The sequence below is a fragment of the Ruditapes philippinarum genome, unplaced genomic scaffold (genome assembly GCF_026571515.1).
Source record: "Ruditapes philippinarum isolate M1 unplaced genomic scaffold, ASM2657151v2 ctg2374_1_1_1_1, whole genome shotgun sequence".
NCBI classification, from domain to species: domain Eukaryota; kingdom Metazoa; phylum Mollusca; class Bivalvia; order Venerida; family Veneridae; genus Ruditapes; species Ruditapes philippinarum.
The window spans coordinates 31361-46962 of record NW_026856895.1 but is presented as its reverse complement, the minus strand read 5'-3'; the positions used below and the strand labels follow the sequence as shown (position 1 = coordinate 46962).

The 15602-nt window shown below is 33.1% G+C and overlaps 1 protein-coding gene and 6 non-coding genes across 7 annotated transcripts in view; all 7 read left to right on the top strand.

Moving 5' to 3' along the window:
- Nucleotides 1-15602, top strand: part of LOC132748049 (WD repeat-containing protein 43-like) — a 30510-nt gene that overhangs the window by 9124 nt on the left and 5784 nt on the right. Inside the window, exons 8-15 of the mRNA XM_060737594.1 lie at nucleotides 7314-7485; nucleotides 7835-7921; nucleotides 8314-8433; nucleotides 9029-9166; nucleotides 9732-9850; nucleotides 12469-12532; nucleotides 13058-13171; nucleotides 13672-13744. Coding sequence (XP_060593577.1) covers nucleotides 7314-7485; nucleotides 7835-7921; nucleotides 8314-8433; nucleotides 9029-9166; nucleotides 9732-9850; nucleotides 12469-12532; nucleotides 13058-13171; nucleotides 13672-13744 — 887 coding nt within the window. The remainder of the gene's footprint in view (nucleotides 1-7313; nucleotides 7486-7834; nucleotides 7922-8313; nucleotides 8434-9028; nucleotides 9167-9731; nucleotides 9851-12468; nucleotides 12533-13057; nucleotides 13172-13671; nucleotides 13745-15602) is intronic.
- Nucleotides 1302-1379, top strand: LOC132748055 (small nucleolar RNA SNORD79). Its single transcript, XR_009628199.1, has one exon. It is a non-coding gene; the product is annotated as a small nucleolar RNA SNORD79 (small nucleolar RNA).
- On the top strand, nucleotides 1998-2076 carry LOC132748057 (small nucleolar RNA SNORD79). Its single transcript, XR_009628201.1, has one exon. It is a non-coding gene; the product is annotated as a small nucleolar RNA SNORD79 (small nucleolar RNA).
- On the top strand, nucleotides 2961-3038 carry LOC132748053 (small nucleolar RNA SNORD79). Its single transcript, XR_009628198.1, has one exon. It is a non-coding gene; the product is annotated as a small nucleolar RNA SNORD79 (small nucleolar RNA).
- On the top strand, nucleotides 3932-4010 carry LOC132748058 (small nucleolar RNA SNORD79). Its single transcript, XR_009628202.1, has one exon. It is a non-coding gene; the product is annotated as a small nucleolar RNA SNORD79 (small nucleolar RNA).
- On the top strand, nucleotides 4882-4960 carry LOC132748056 (small nucleolar RNA SNORD79). The gene has a single exon (XR_009628200.1). It is a non-coding gene; the product is annotated as a small nucleolar RNA SNORD79 (small nucleolar RNA).
- LOC132748052 (small nucleolar RNA SNORD79) lies at nucleotides 6037-6115 on the top strand. The gene has a single exon (XR_009628197.1). It is a non-coding gene; the product is annotated as a small nucleolar RNA SNORD79 (small nucleolar RNA).

Here is a 15602-nt window from a genome sequence, read left to right as displayed (position 1 = left end):
ATCAGGAATCGTTCTTCAAGGAGTGCTATGTGTGTTGATTACATCAACATTTGTTAATGATATTGTATGCTTGTATACATGTCAGCTTTGTTTCTTGTTATCTCTGTGGCTTTTCTATGTTACCTGAATACGATATTTTGATAGACCTTTATGTCTTTCCGTAAATGTAGAATTCAGGGACATGAAAATCCGACCTAGAGTATACAGTCACTGCTAAAGTTAAGGAACAGTGATACAGTCTATGGTCGGGACATGCTATGTTTGCATGTGCTCACCTGACAACAGTTTGATCTTAATTTGTCTTGCATGAGAGCAGCATGCCTCCAGATTCATGCTAGTTTTCATGAAAATGTTTGTTAAATTAAAATATTGAGAAGTGAAAAAAGAAAATAACTTAAACTTTTCAAATGGCATTTACAATCAACATAAATTACCAAAAAGAAGTCAAAATATGCAAAAATAGCCTTTACTGCACTCACAGTAGAGACATAAATTACCAAAAAGAAGTCAAAATATGCAAAAATAGCCTTTACTGCACTCACAGTAGAGACATAAATTACCAAAAAGAAGTCAAAATATGCAAAAATAGCCTTTACTGCACTCACAGTAGAGATATGGTGGTAAACACTGCAAAATCAGTAATTTATCACACATAACGTGTAAATTATTAATTGAACCTTTATTTTTTACTTTTCTAAAATCTTAGTACATCTGGAGGTGTGCTGCCCTTTCTGGATTGCAGTTTGCTTTGAATGCATTTACCTCTTAGGAAAAAATAATACCATGCTATTACTTTTGCAGATATGAAATCTGTTTCCTGATTGGAATAAGGAATGACTTTAATACCTATGTAACCTGACTGTTACTGTCAATTTTGTAATGATGATATTTAAAGTTTTGTATACCCTGGTATTTTGACATCTTGATGAATGCATTTGTTCTATCAAGCTGTATATCCAGGGGAGATAAACAATGTCTGTACTGCTGGACCGTCTTTGTAGACAGTTTAGATTTCTAAGACAGTTACATCGAGAACTTTTCTCTAAACTGATAGTAGCTAGTTGTAATGTTGAAGGACCTTTGTTGCATGTTATGTTTACCTGGTTCTAATGATTTGATGATGAGAAATAGAGTTGTAGAGTAATTAGTGTGGAGTATAGTTTTATATTAAATTAAAGATTAAACCAAAATTGCTATACTATACATGTATTAATTTACTATAATTAGTATATTATAATTAATTTACTATAATTGTATTCAATTATATATTGATCAAGTTATTTCAGAACAAAGTATTTGTAACCAGTGTATGATGATTGTTTTACAATGGGAATCTCTCTGACAAAATCTGTATGGAGATTGTATCTTCTGATACTGGTTGTAGGTGTAGCAGTCTTAATTTTCCCCCAAAATATCCGTTACAGGGGCCATGACTTTAAAAAGCCTGTCCGCCAAATAACCTAAAAATCTTTTGATCCACAATCTTCATATTTGGCATGGAGGTTGCTCATCGGTGACCCATGTTTTTGAGGTCACCCGGACTGTGTCAAAGGTCAAGGTCACAGGGGCTTTTACTATAATAGGCTAGTCTGCTCAAATGCTTAAGAATGCCTGTCCACAGTGTATTGATTTTCACATTTGAAGCATATAATTATGTTCTCATATATTCATCATAAAACATCCACAGGCAAAGTAGGATGAGGGGGGGGGGGGGGGCTATTCAAGTTATGCAGTGGCAGTTTGAGGTCAGTAGGTCAAAGGGGTAAATATCACTTTGATCTTTGCCACTAAAAACATGTAGAATACATAACTTAGCAATGCACTGGCTTACTACCCTTAGATTTGACTGGGAGGTTGTCCTTGAGCTCTAAATGACCACTGTTGATTCTGACAAAGTGGTATGCGGGGGTATTCACGCCATGACAGTGGCAGTTCTAGTTTCTGTTAGTAACCTGGTGCCGTCCAGGTATGGTGTTCAGAAATTGTATTTTCTTGTATCAAGTACATGATGATTGCTTAAAGCAATGGGAATCTCTCTGAAATCACTGAGGATATACATTACTATCTGATACTTGATATATGCTACACTTTTAAATAGTTCTTACATACAAGGCTTACATAACTGAAAAATCTTGTTAAAGGGATTTAGATAGCTTTGAATTAATTATTATATATATTAATACTCGCCTAAGACAATTTTACTTTACCCATAAATAATGTATAAATTTTCACAGTCATCAAACCATAGAGAAAGAATTTTGAAGATTCTGTTTGAAAATCTTCCTGCACAACTGTGTCTCACCAGAGTTTGGTTCCCTGGTTTACCCACTTTCTGGGTTGAGCTGGGGACCAGATGTTGATAGTGTAGATTGTGCAAGGGAAGAAGAGAAATGTTTCAAGTGACAGGGTTTAGACATGACTGGACCTCTTTCTTAATGTCCATGAATCTTGTCTCCTCTAACTTGACATAATTTGTATCCTCTCAAATTAAAATATTGTTAAATTTAAGGTACTGGAGTAACAAATACAAAATAATTTTAAAGTTTCATATAGCAATATGCAGTGTGTATGTACTTTGTTTTGTACATGTATATTGTTAACCTTTTCTATTAAAACTGCAAAGATTATAATTTTGAAAGAAAATGAATTAATATTTCATCAAGAAGCACAAAAAACTATTTTGAAATAAGGTTGATCTTGGGAATTTTATAACAAACTGGCTAATTGATGTATTGTAAAATAGCAAAGGTAACAGACTTTTTAATGCCTCATTCAAAATTTAACCTCTTTGAAAATTTTAATTCAATTTGGTGGATTTATTTAAGTTTAACTCCTGAAATGCTCATTATTGAGGACAATAAATTCATTTTCTTGAAATCCAGGTTGATAATTTATTGTAATTTCTTGTTTGTAACCTGGTGCCGTCCAGGTATGGTGTTCAGAAATTGTATTGTCTTGTATCAAGTACATGATGATTGCTAAAGCAATGGGAATCTCTCTGAAGTCACTGAGGATATACATTACTTTCTGATACTTGATATATGCCACACTTTTAAAATAGTTCTGACATACAAGGCTTACATAACTGAAAAATCTTGTTAAAGGGATTTAGATAGCTTTGAATTAATTATTATATATATTAATACTCACCTAAGACAATTTTACTTTACCCATAAATAATGTATTAATTTTCACAGTCATCAAACCATAGAGAAGGAATATTGAAGATTCTGTTTCGAAAATCTTCCTGTACAACTGTGTCTCACCAGAGTTTGGTTCCCTGGTTTACCCAGTATCTGGGTTGAGCTGGGGACCAGATGTTGATAGTGTAGATTGTGCAAGGGAAGTAGAGAAATGTTTCAAGTGACAGGGTTTAGACATGACTGGACCTCTTTCTTAATGTCCATGAATCTTGTCTCCTCTAACTTGGCATAATTTGTATCCTGTCAAATTAAAATATTGTTAAATTTAAGGTACTGGAGTAACAAATGCAAAATAATTTTAAAGTTTCATATAGCAATATGCAGTGTGTATGTACTTTGTTTTGTACATGTATATTGTTAACCTTTTCTATTAAAACTGCAAAGATTATAATTTCGAAAGAAAATGAATTAATATTTCATCAAGTAGCACAATAAAATATTTTGGAATAAGGTTGATCTTGAGCATTTCATAACAAACTGGCTAATTCAGTAATTGGTGTATTGTAAATAGCAAAGATATAAGACTTTTTAATGCCTCTTTAAAATTTTACCTCTTTGAACATTTGTTTTCTATTTGGCAGATTCACTTCAGTTTCACTCCAAAATGCTCTTTATTGAGGACAATAAATTCATTTTCTTGAAACCCAGCTTGATAATTTATTGTAATTTCTTCTGTTTGTAACTTGGTGCCGTGCTGCTATGATGTTCAGACATTGTATTAACTTGTATCAAGTACATGATGATTGCTTAAAGCAATGGGAATCTCTCTGAAATCACTGAGGATATACATTACTTTCTGATACTTGATATATGCTACACTTTTAAACAGTTCTTACATACGAGGATTACATAACTGATAAATCTTGTTAAAGGGATTTAGATAGCTTTGAATTAATTATATATTAATACTCACCTAAGACAATTTTACTTTACCCATAAATAATGTATTAATTTTCACAGTTATCAAACCATAGAGAAAGAATATTGAAGATTCTGTTTTGAAAATCTTCCTGCACAACTGTGTCTCACCAGAGTTTGGTTCCCTGGTTTACCCAGTGTCTGGGTTGAGCTGGGGACCAGATGTTGATAGTGTAGATTGTGCAAGGGAAGTAGAGAAATATTTCAAGTGACAGGGTTTAGACATGACTGGACCTCTTTCTTAATGTCCATGAATCTTGTCTCCTCTAACTTGACATAATTTGTATCCCGTCCAATTAAAATACTGTTAAATTCAAGGTACTGTTGTCACAAATGCAAAATAATTTTAAAGCTTCAAATAGCAATATGCAGTGATTATGCACAATGTTTGTACATTGGTAACCTTTTCTAATAAAGATGCATAAGTTATAATTTCCAAGAAAAATAATTTATGTTTCATCAAGAAGCACAAAAAACTATTTTGGAATAAGGTTGATCTTGGATATTGCATAACAAACTGGCTAATTGGTGTATGTTAATAGAAAAGATAACAGACTTTTGAATGCCTCATTCAAAATTTAACCTCTTTGAACATTTCAATTCTATTTGGCAGATTCACTTCAGTTTCACTCCAAAATGCTCTTTATTGAGGACAATAAATTCATTTTCTTGAAACCCAGCTTGATAATTTATTGTAATTTCTTCTGTTTGTAACTTGGTGCCGTGCTGCTATGATGTTCAGACATTGTATTAACTTGTATCAAGTACATGATGATTGCTTAAAGCAATGGGAATCTCTCTGAAATCACTGAGGATATACATTACTATCTGATACTTGATATATGCTACACTTTTAAACACTTCTCAGTGTCTATTCTAGGACTCCAAAAACAGGGAATTTGTATCGAAAAGTGGGAATTTATAACATTTGTAGATCTTTTTCCTTCTTTCTTTATGTAAATTTTCCCCCTGCCTCTGAAAAAAGGGGGGTGGGGGAATTCTCAAAAATATGGGTGAATCCCCCAATCCTCCCCTCTTGGAATAGACACTGGTCTTACATATATAAGGTTTACATAACAAGAAAAACTTGACAAAGGGACTTGGATAGTTTTAAATTAGTAACATAATAAATACTCGCCTAAAACAATTTTACTTTACCCATAAATAATGTATTAATTTTCACAGTCATCAAACCATAGAGAAAGAATTTTGAAGGTTCTGTTTTGAAAATCTTCCTGTACAACTGTGTCTCACCAGAGTTTGGTTCCCTGGTTTACCCAGTTTCTGGGTTGAGCTGGGGACCAGATGTTGATAGTGTAGATTGTGCAAGGGAAGTAGAGAAATGTTTCAAGTGACAGGGTTTAGACATGACTGGACCTCTTTCTTAATGTCCATGAATCTTGTCTCCTCTAACTTGACATAATTTGTATCCTGTCAAATTAAAATATTGTTAAATTTAAGGTACTGGAGTAACAAATGCAAAATAATTTTAAAGTTTCATATAGCAATATGCAGTGTGTATGTACTTTGTTTTGTACATGTATATTGTTAACCTTTTCTATTAAAACTGCAAAGATTATAATTTTCGGAAAAAAAATGAATTAATATTTCATCAAGAAGCACAAAAAATATTTTGGAATAAGGTTGATCTTGGATATTGCATAACAAACTGGCTAATTTGTGTATTGTAAAATAGCAAAGATAACAGACTTTTTAATGCCTCATTCAAAATTTAACCTCTTTGAAAATTTTAATTCTATTTGGTGAATTTATTTCAGTTTAACTCCTGAAATGCTCATTATTGCTGACAATAAATTCATTTTCTTGAAACCCAGCTTGATAATTTATTGTAATTTCTTCTGTTTGTAACCTGGTGCCTTGCTGGTATGGTGTTTAGAAATTGTATTTTCTTGTATCAAGTACATGATGATTGCTTAAAGCAATGGGAATCTCTCTGAAAACACTGAGGATATACATTACTATCTGATACTTGATATATGCTACACTTTTAAATAGTTCTCAAGTTTCTATTCTAGGACTCCAAAAGCGGGGGATTTTTATCGAAAAGTGGGAATTGTAACATTTGTTGATCTTCCTTCTTTCTTTATGTAAAATTTTCCCCCTGCCTCTGAAAAGGGGGGAAGTTCTCAAAAATATGGGTGAATCCCCCAATCCTCCCCTCTTGGAATAGACACTGGTCTTACATATATAAGGTTTACATAACAAGAAAAACTTGACAAAGGGACTTGGATAGTCTTAAATTAGTAACATAATAAATACTCGCCTTAAACAATTTTACTTTACCCATAAATAATGTATTAATTTTCACAGTTATCATATCGTAGAGAAGGAATATATTGAAGATTCTGTTTCAAAAATCTTTCTGTACAACTGTGTCTCACCAGAGTTTGGTTCCCTGGTTTACCCAGTGTCTTGGTTGAGCTGGGGACCAGATGTTGATAGTGTAGATTGTGCAAGGGAAGAAGAGAAATGTTTCAAGTGACAGGGTTTAGACATGACTGGACCTCTTTCTTAATGTCCATGAATCTTGTCTCCTCTAACTTGACATATATTAATCAAATAATAAATATTAAATGTATATAAGTTATTGGATACAGCTTTATCATTGATTTAGATAACTTAACATTATTTCCTTGATGATAAAAAAAAGATGTATTACCATCAGAATATCCCTGGTATTTCTGACGGTTTGTTGGATGATTTATCCTGTCAGACCGGTCACCCAGGGTATAGTAATTTCCTGTATGTACTGCTGGACCAATCAATGTTGTAGGTTTGGATATAACTGTCAGGAACACGACAAATGTAACTCTCCAGTTAGCTCAATAGGTTAGACCCAGGTTTGATATCTGGGCATTGCAGGTCACTTTACCTCTGCTCTGGCATGTACACAAGCTATCAGTTCCTTGAGAAAGTGAAAGCAACTAGTACTGGTAAACTTTGACAGCCTACCCAGAAAAAATGCGATGACTAAACACTGCTCTGGTAAATTCAATGTGACTGTGGTGATCTGGATGGTAAACTACCAGCACCACCACATGTCAATATTAAACCATACAAGGTTGAAGGATTAAAAAAAACTGTAGAACTTGCTAAATGATCTGTTGTTAACATTATAATCTTTATGATGGCAAGTTTATTGTAATGAAATTTTGATTATGATTTTTGCAGGAAGTTGAAGCAGCCTTTAAAGCCGAAAGTGACCATACAGATAGCTAGTGAAGTGAATAAAACATCTATACCAAAACCTATACAAATACTTGCAGCATATGTGTGTGATGAATCCAAACATAAACTTTTACTGGTGCATGGAAATAATTTAAAACCTACGTTTGAAAAAGTTGTAAGTATATTCATACAAGCAACTGTAAAAATATATACTGGATGATTTCTATGTTCTTTACTGCATTGTGTTATTTGTAAATCAGTCATGAAATTTGGTAATAAAATACACAGGCAAGTTTTGGAAGCAACTCCCAGTAAGAAAATTTCACTGTGAATTTGTAATTTTTACTTGCTTGAGAAAAAAACCTTAAAAATGTCTCGCTTTGTTGTAGTACTAATTTTGATCACTAGTAAATTGAGGGAGTGTATACATACCTATCGTTTCTACAAAAAGCTATTATAAACATCTTAAAGTTTTGAACCCTTTCATATTCAGATTTGTGTTGAACTTTTCGGTATATTTTCAGACTTGTTCTATGTCAGAACCAGATATGTGTTTAATACGAGAAGATTCAATGTCAGTCAGAGCTAGGAAGGAGTCCAATGTAACTAAGGCAAGTCATTCATGATAGTCACACTTTATGAACAATTAAAATGTATGGCCGAGTGGTGAACATGTAAGACTAGTAATCAAAGGATTGCTGGCCGTGTGGGTATGAACTTTCTCAGGGCAAAGGCGCTGTTTCCTTGAACAAGAAACTTAACATTCATTGCTTAGTACTGGTTTGTTCCAGAAATGGATTTGAGAGTATTTCAATATGCTTTTATCTTCCAATACTATTCAACTAAAATAATAAAATGTGTTTGAATATAAGAGTAATAAATGATAAATGTCTCTATATATTTGGTAAACTAAAACATGGAATTTATTCACTTGCTTATTATATAAAAATATCAAAACTTAAAGCTTGTCTAATGTAAAGAGTTAATCTGGTTATTCATACAGGTTAAGACACCTGAGGTATCTAAGGATCTGACTGTATTAGTGCCAGGACAGATGACCCCTATCCCTCCTACACAAGAACAGACTGGAAACAGACGGAAGAGGAAAGCATCTGTGGGAGAGGTTAGTAGTATTAACTTATGAGATTTATATAAACCAAAGAGATTTATGTATACCAAAGGAATTAAAGTAAACCAAGGAAATTTAAGTTAACAAAGGGAATTTAAGTAAACCAAGGGAATTTAAGTAAATGAAGGGAATTTAAGTGATAAGATAAGAGCTATGATGTTGAGTGACTTATCGAGCTAAAGCCTTTGAGACGAGCCTTTGCAGATAAACTTTACTTGATCACTGTTTTGTTCTTATAATAAGGTGTTAATAAAATATGTTGGGTCAGATATTTTTAATCAGTTTTTGCCTTGATTTTATTAATACATTTTGAAAAGCTTACTTTTACAACTTTATGTACAAATCCTGATGAATTTTGCTGAGTTACCTGTAATTGTATATATGATTTTCTACAAATTGCAATATATCTATGTAATTTGTTTTGGTGATTGTTGTTTGTGTATATTTAAGAAACTTTAGATCATAGTTTTTCTGAACAATCTAAAATGTTTTTTTATACATAAGAACTTGCAGAAATAAATCATGACTGTTCTGTTGATGTTTTTGATTAATATTATATAGAGAGAACACATGTTTTAAACCATTGTAGATGACATTAGAACAGAGATTGAATGCTGTTAGTTTAGAGAAACCGAAGTCTAGAGATGGTAAACATCCACCTAGAGCAGATACCCTAGTCACTTTGCTAGTGCAGGGACTTCAAAGTCAAGACAGAAAACTTTTAAATGTAAGTGTTTCTAGTTATGTTACTTTATTCTCATAATTATTACCTGAATTTCAGTCAGATATTGGCTAAAAGCTGTATACACATATTAGAATCAATGTTGCTTCAAAATCATTTCTAAGTAAATGTCAGAAGTTGTGTAATTTTGAAGAATTTATTCATGTTATTCAGGGATTTTTTTCAGGATTTTGGGAACATGACCCATACCCATGGAATTGGGAATTTCAGCAATGTTTTGTTAAAAATTGGGAAAAGATGCATGACTGAAATTTTGCAGTGATTAAATGAATGCAAACAATCACTGTCTAGGATGGCATCTTCAAACATTTAAGCACTCTTACAATGAAGAAGCCTTATTTACAAAGACTTTAGAATTCTTTATTCAGTATTTTCATTTTGTAATTTTCAATTGGGAATATTTTCCTGTGGATTGGAATAATAAAATAATGTACTATTTTCAATTGGGAATATGACCCAATAACGGCTATAAAATAAGCCAAAAAAATCCCTGTTATTTAACTGTTTTGTTTGATAGATATTTTAAAGATTTGTATTGTTGTTGTTACAGCAAGTTTTACAGAAAACTGATGTCAAGTTAATACAGAATACTGTACGTAAATTACCGGTACAGATGGTGATACCTCTTGTACAGGAACTCACTAAACGAATGCATGGACATGCTCAGTCGTAAGTTATCTTATTTCATGTTTAAATTAACTGTTATTTCAATATTTACTCAGAACGGCAAAATTAATAAGTGTATTGCTGTGATAATTCTAGGAAATGACATGATGTAGTAATTATATCAAAATTTTATATTTTGGTAACATTTTCAAAATTTTATATTTTGGTAACATTTTCAAAATTTTATATTTTGGTTACAGTTTCAAAATTTTATATTTTGGTAACAGTTTCAAAATTTTATATTTTGGTAACAGTTTCAAAATTTTATATTTTGGTAACAGTTTCAAAATTTTATATTTTGGTAACAGTTTCAAAATTTTATATTTTGGTAACTGTATCAAAATTTTATATTTTGGTAACAGTTTCAAAATTTTATATTTTGGTAACATTTTCAAAATTTTATATTTTGGTTACAGTTTCAAAATTTTATATTTTGGTAACAGTTTCAAAATTTTATATTTTGGTAACAGTCATAAGGCACAGAGGCTCCCTTTATAACATTATGTTTAGTACAAGTTTTATAAAGTTTTATATTATAGAACAATGAATGCAAGATTCTTTTTATGACATAACTAAACATATAAGTGAATGATGATTTGAAAATGTTTAGACAATATGCACACGCTTTTGTATACCTTTTTATACGCCCATTTGAAAAACGGGACGTATTATGGGAACGCCCCTGGCGGGCGGGCGGCGTCTAATTTTGTCCGGAGCATATCTCCTACATGTATGGAGGGATTTTAATGAAACTTCATAGAAATGTTCACCACTATGAGGAGCAGTGTCCCGCACATGAACCAGGTCTCTAGGTCAAAGGTCAAAGTCACACTTAGAGCTCATTGAAAAATGCTTGTCCGGAGCAAAACTTCCACATGTGTAGAGGGATTTCAATATTACTTGGCACAAATGTTCACCATTGTGAGGCGGAGTGTCGAGCGCAAGATTCAGGTCCTTGCGGCCAAGGTCAAGGTCACACATAGAGGTCAAAATTCAGATAAAAATATGAAGATGTGTATATGGACCATTTAGTCATCATTTATTGAGGGATTGTAACACAAATGGTCATTATCAAGACTATGGCTGTGATACATATAATTTAGGTCAATATATACAAGGTCAAGGTCACTAAAGATGATGAAATATTCAGATTTTGTCCGGAGCATATCTCCTACACGCATGGAGGGATTTTAATGAAATTTCATAGAAATGTTCACCATTATGAGAAGCAGTGTCCCGCACATGAACTAGGTCTCTAGGTCAAAGGTCAAGGTCACACTTAGAGCTCATTGAAAAACGCTTGTCCGGAGCAAAACTTCCACATGCATAGAGGGATTTCAATATAACTTGGCACAAATGTTCACCATTGTGAGGCGGAGTGTCGCGCACATAATTCAGGTCCCTGCAGTCAAGGTCACACATAGAGGTCAAAGTTTAGATAAAAATATGAAGATGTGTATAGGGACGATTTAATCATCATTTATTGAGGGATTGTAACAAATGGTCATTATCATGACTACGGCTGTGACACATGTACTTTAGGTCAATATATGCAAGGTCAAGGTCACTAAAGATGGTGAAATATCCAGATTTTGTCTGGAGCATATCTCCTACATGTATGGAAGAATTTTTATAATACTTTATGGAAATGTTCACCACCATGATATGTATTGCTCCATGCATGATCCAGGTCAAAGGTCAAGGTCACACTTAGAGCTCATTGAAAAACGCTTGTCCGGAGCAAAACTTCCACATTCATAGGGGGATTTCAATATTACTTGGCACAAATGTTCACCATTGTGAGGCTGAGTGTCGCACGCAAAATTCAGATCCCTGCGACCAAAGTCAAGGTTACACATAGAGGTCAAAGTTCAGATAAAAATTTGAAGATGTGTATAGGGACCATTTAGTCATCATTTATTGATGGATTGTAGCACAAATGGTAACTATCATGACTACAGGTGTGACACATTTAATTTAGGTTAATATTTGCAAGGTCAAGGTCACTATCCAGATGTTGTCCGGAGCATATTTTCTACATGCATGGAGGAATTTTAATGTTACTTTATAGAATTGTTCACCACCATGAGACGTAGTGCCCTGCACATGAACCAAGTCTCTAGGTCAAAGGTGAAGGTCACAGTTAGAGGTCATAGAAAAACGCTTGTCTGGAGCAAAACTTCTACATGCATAGAGGGATTTCAATATAATTTGGCACAAATGTTCATCATTGTGAGGCTGAGTGCCGTGCATAAAATTCAGGTCCCTGCTACCAAGGTCAAGGTCACACATCCTGTGCATATCTTCCCTACTGATTTGTTTTAAGGTTCATTTAACAACACAGTGCCAAGAATAAAAACTTGCTTGCTAGATAACACTTATCCATAATGCACCCATCTCCATCTAAAGCTTTCGTAAACGGGCGTATTTTGTGACTATGGCACCCTTGTTTCTTACTCTTTTCCTGTTCCTGTAGATGATGTTATTATTGCACATGTATAATATAAGGAAATACGTTATGTTACATGGAGAACAAGGAAATAATATATTGACATATTAACATATATATTTACAGGGGTATATCACAGGTTATATTGAAATATTAACATATATATTTACAGGGGTATATCACAGGTTGTATGGATACAAACAGTGTTAGCTGTACATACTTCATATCTAATGACAGTAAGTGGGACTATATTTATATTGTATGTATCTATTCAACTTTATTCTAGGGGTGTCCGTGACCGAGTAGTTAGTTGTTTACTTAAAACCACTTGCCCATTAACACCGAGTTCAAATGGACTTTCGATTCTTGCATGTGAGAAAGCTATCCAGCTGGCTTACTGAACATCGATGGTTTTACTTAGGTGCCCGCTTGTGTCTGAAATAAGTAAAATGTATGTATGAAATCATAATCTGATAGATTGTATATTATCATTGCATTTTATCTTGGCTAAATAAATGAAAGATACATCAAGTATTAAAGTTTGACACTTGATTTTCAGTCACTTAGGAAGAATAAAAATTAATACTGACTTAAACCTGTGTCTAGAGATGGTAAAAAATAATAAAATAGGAAATAATTGTGTAGATTTGTATGTGTTGTTTACCCAAAAATATTTGTGTATCAAACTTGGAAGTAAAGTGTTTCAGTTTACAGTTAAACGAGTTTTAATGTACAATATATCTATGTATGTTTGTATATAGTTTCCAGAAATTGTGGAGACATTTAGTGGACTGTATCAGATGATGGACTCTCGTGTCACTATGCTGGGAAAATTGTCAAGATTAAAGGGAAAACTAGATATAATGCTATCACAGGTAAACTTAAGCACATAGCTGTTTTGTTTGATAAGTTAGAGGGAGTTTGTATTTATCATATTGTTATGAATCATTCAGTGTCTTGTACATGTACAGTCTTTTCTCCACTGATGATAAACATTTAGTTAATGGTCTCTCATGATATCTCACTTGGAATCACTCACAAGTATGATCTAATTACACGATGTTAATTGAACCCTTGAATGTCACAGGTTACTCATTCTACAGTCCAGCAGGTGAGGTCATCTTCTACCAGTGTAGATGGTAATTTGTCCATATGATATACAAAGTGCCAGTTTTGTATACTAAGTACAAATAAAGGTGTAGTAATTGACCGCTCAGTTCAGAATTTATTGAATTTGCTGAACCTAAGAAGAAATGTTTTAAGTGCCAAATACTGAAGCTTATTTGATAAAAAAAAACTTTTTTCAACCCACTGAATACATATTTATGTTGACAATATAATGTGTTAACAATATAGATATTTCCATTTTTTCCAGATAAGTGCTCAAACACAAGCCCAGGGTGAGGAACCAGGAGCTTCCCAACCTGCCCTCCTACAGTTTGAAGAAGGTAATAATAGTTCACATAGATTATCTGCATAATATGCGAGAAATTGTTTGTCAGCTTAGAGAGTAGTTTGTGAATATTCTGGGCTACATTTCATAGGACTTTCATAAATCTGAAATCAGTTCAAGACCAAAACACATATAACACCTATGTTAAGATAAAACTTGGATTGAAACTGTCTTGATTGCAAACACGTTGAGTCCTATGTTAATTTTAGGTCAGGGACTGGATATTTAATTAGGACTTTCTATGAGATGCAGGCCAGTTTTATAACATGATGTTGATCATTTAACAAGTGCTATGATTGCTTTTAGTGGGTTGTGAAGATTTGGCTTGATTCATCAGATATTTTCTAAAATCTTTGTGACCTCCATATGTAGATGTTTTTGTGTTGAAGCACTTGGGGGTTAAAGGACATTACTTATTGGGCTATTGTATGTTATGTTTTCATTGTTCTTTTATAATATTACCGTGTCACATGATGTTAAGAATTAGGAAGAGTCGTAGTTTATCTAACTATGAAGATAACTTTTCTTACTGATGACTATTTAGAAACTATAAACTGTAATAATATTTGTTTTTGGACTTTGAACTTGAAATGATTGTCAGTGTTAGTTTTGTGTCATTATAGGATTTTGTTTGTTTTTTTATTGAATTTGAAAAACTGTGGAGATATATTTTAGTATTTGAGTTTTATGACAAGTCTTACTAAATGTGTTCTATAATATGTAGGTTTGAAAATACCTTACTTGGGATCTATGTATTACACACCTACTACAAATGATGTTTTCTTATTTTTTGGAAACAAGACATTCAAAGTTTTTTTCAAATACTGCTAAATGATGAATTAGATTTAGGAAGAGTCGTAGTTGTAAAACTATGAAGATACTTGATCTACTGATAGCAGTATTTCTTTATTAATAATGCACCATTCAGTTGTAATCTTTAACGTCCGCGCCCACAAGCCCCAGGGAATTCATCTTAAGGATTATGAGATATCCAGTTCTCACTATCAGCCTACAGGGAAGCACAAACCATCACCTATTGGTTTTACAGCAGTCATGTTCAAATATTTTCCCAAGTATTTTCTTTTATACATATTTAGTTATGTGAGTGTTAATTGTGTATGAAAAGATATTGCCAAATGATGATTTAATCAAGGTCATAGTTACCCAACTAGGATGACCAGAAATATCACCTACCGAACTGATGGCATAAATACATTTATAAATATGGGGGGGGGGGGGGGTTTGATTCACTAATTTGTTAGGTTTCTTCATTAGGTATTAGTTATAAATTTATATGAGATTTAATAGCCAAATGATGACTTAATAAAGGTCATAGTTACCCAACTAGGATGACCAGAAATATCACCTACCGAACCAGGGCTTTTTTACACAAATTGGGGAAGTAGCCCAGCCCTTATTTTAGGGGAAAAATTATAAGGTATATTTGCAAAAGGGGAAGAAAAAACTTGATTTAAATGCAATTTTTGGGGAAAACTGCATGATTTTAAAGAATTTTTTAATGGGGAAGCAGCCCTATACCGGCCCCTGTTATAGAAGGAAAAAAGGCCCTGCGAACTGATGGCATAAAAACATTGATAAATATGGGGGGGGGCTGGGTTGGTCTGAAACACTCTTAATTTATAGGTATGTGTTAGGTGTCTTAATAGGTATAAGTTATAAATTTATATGTGATTTAATTTGCCAAATGATGACTTAATAAAGGTCATAGTTACCCAACTAGGATGACCAGAAATATCACCTACCGAACTGATGGCATCATATAAATAGTAAATGCTGAAATTCAAAACATTTGTTTATGGTGGTTTGTTACAAAAACTATTAGTAAAAGAATT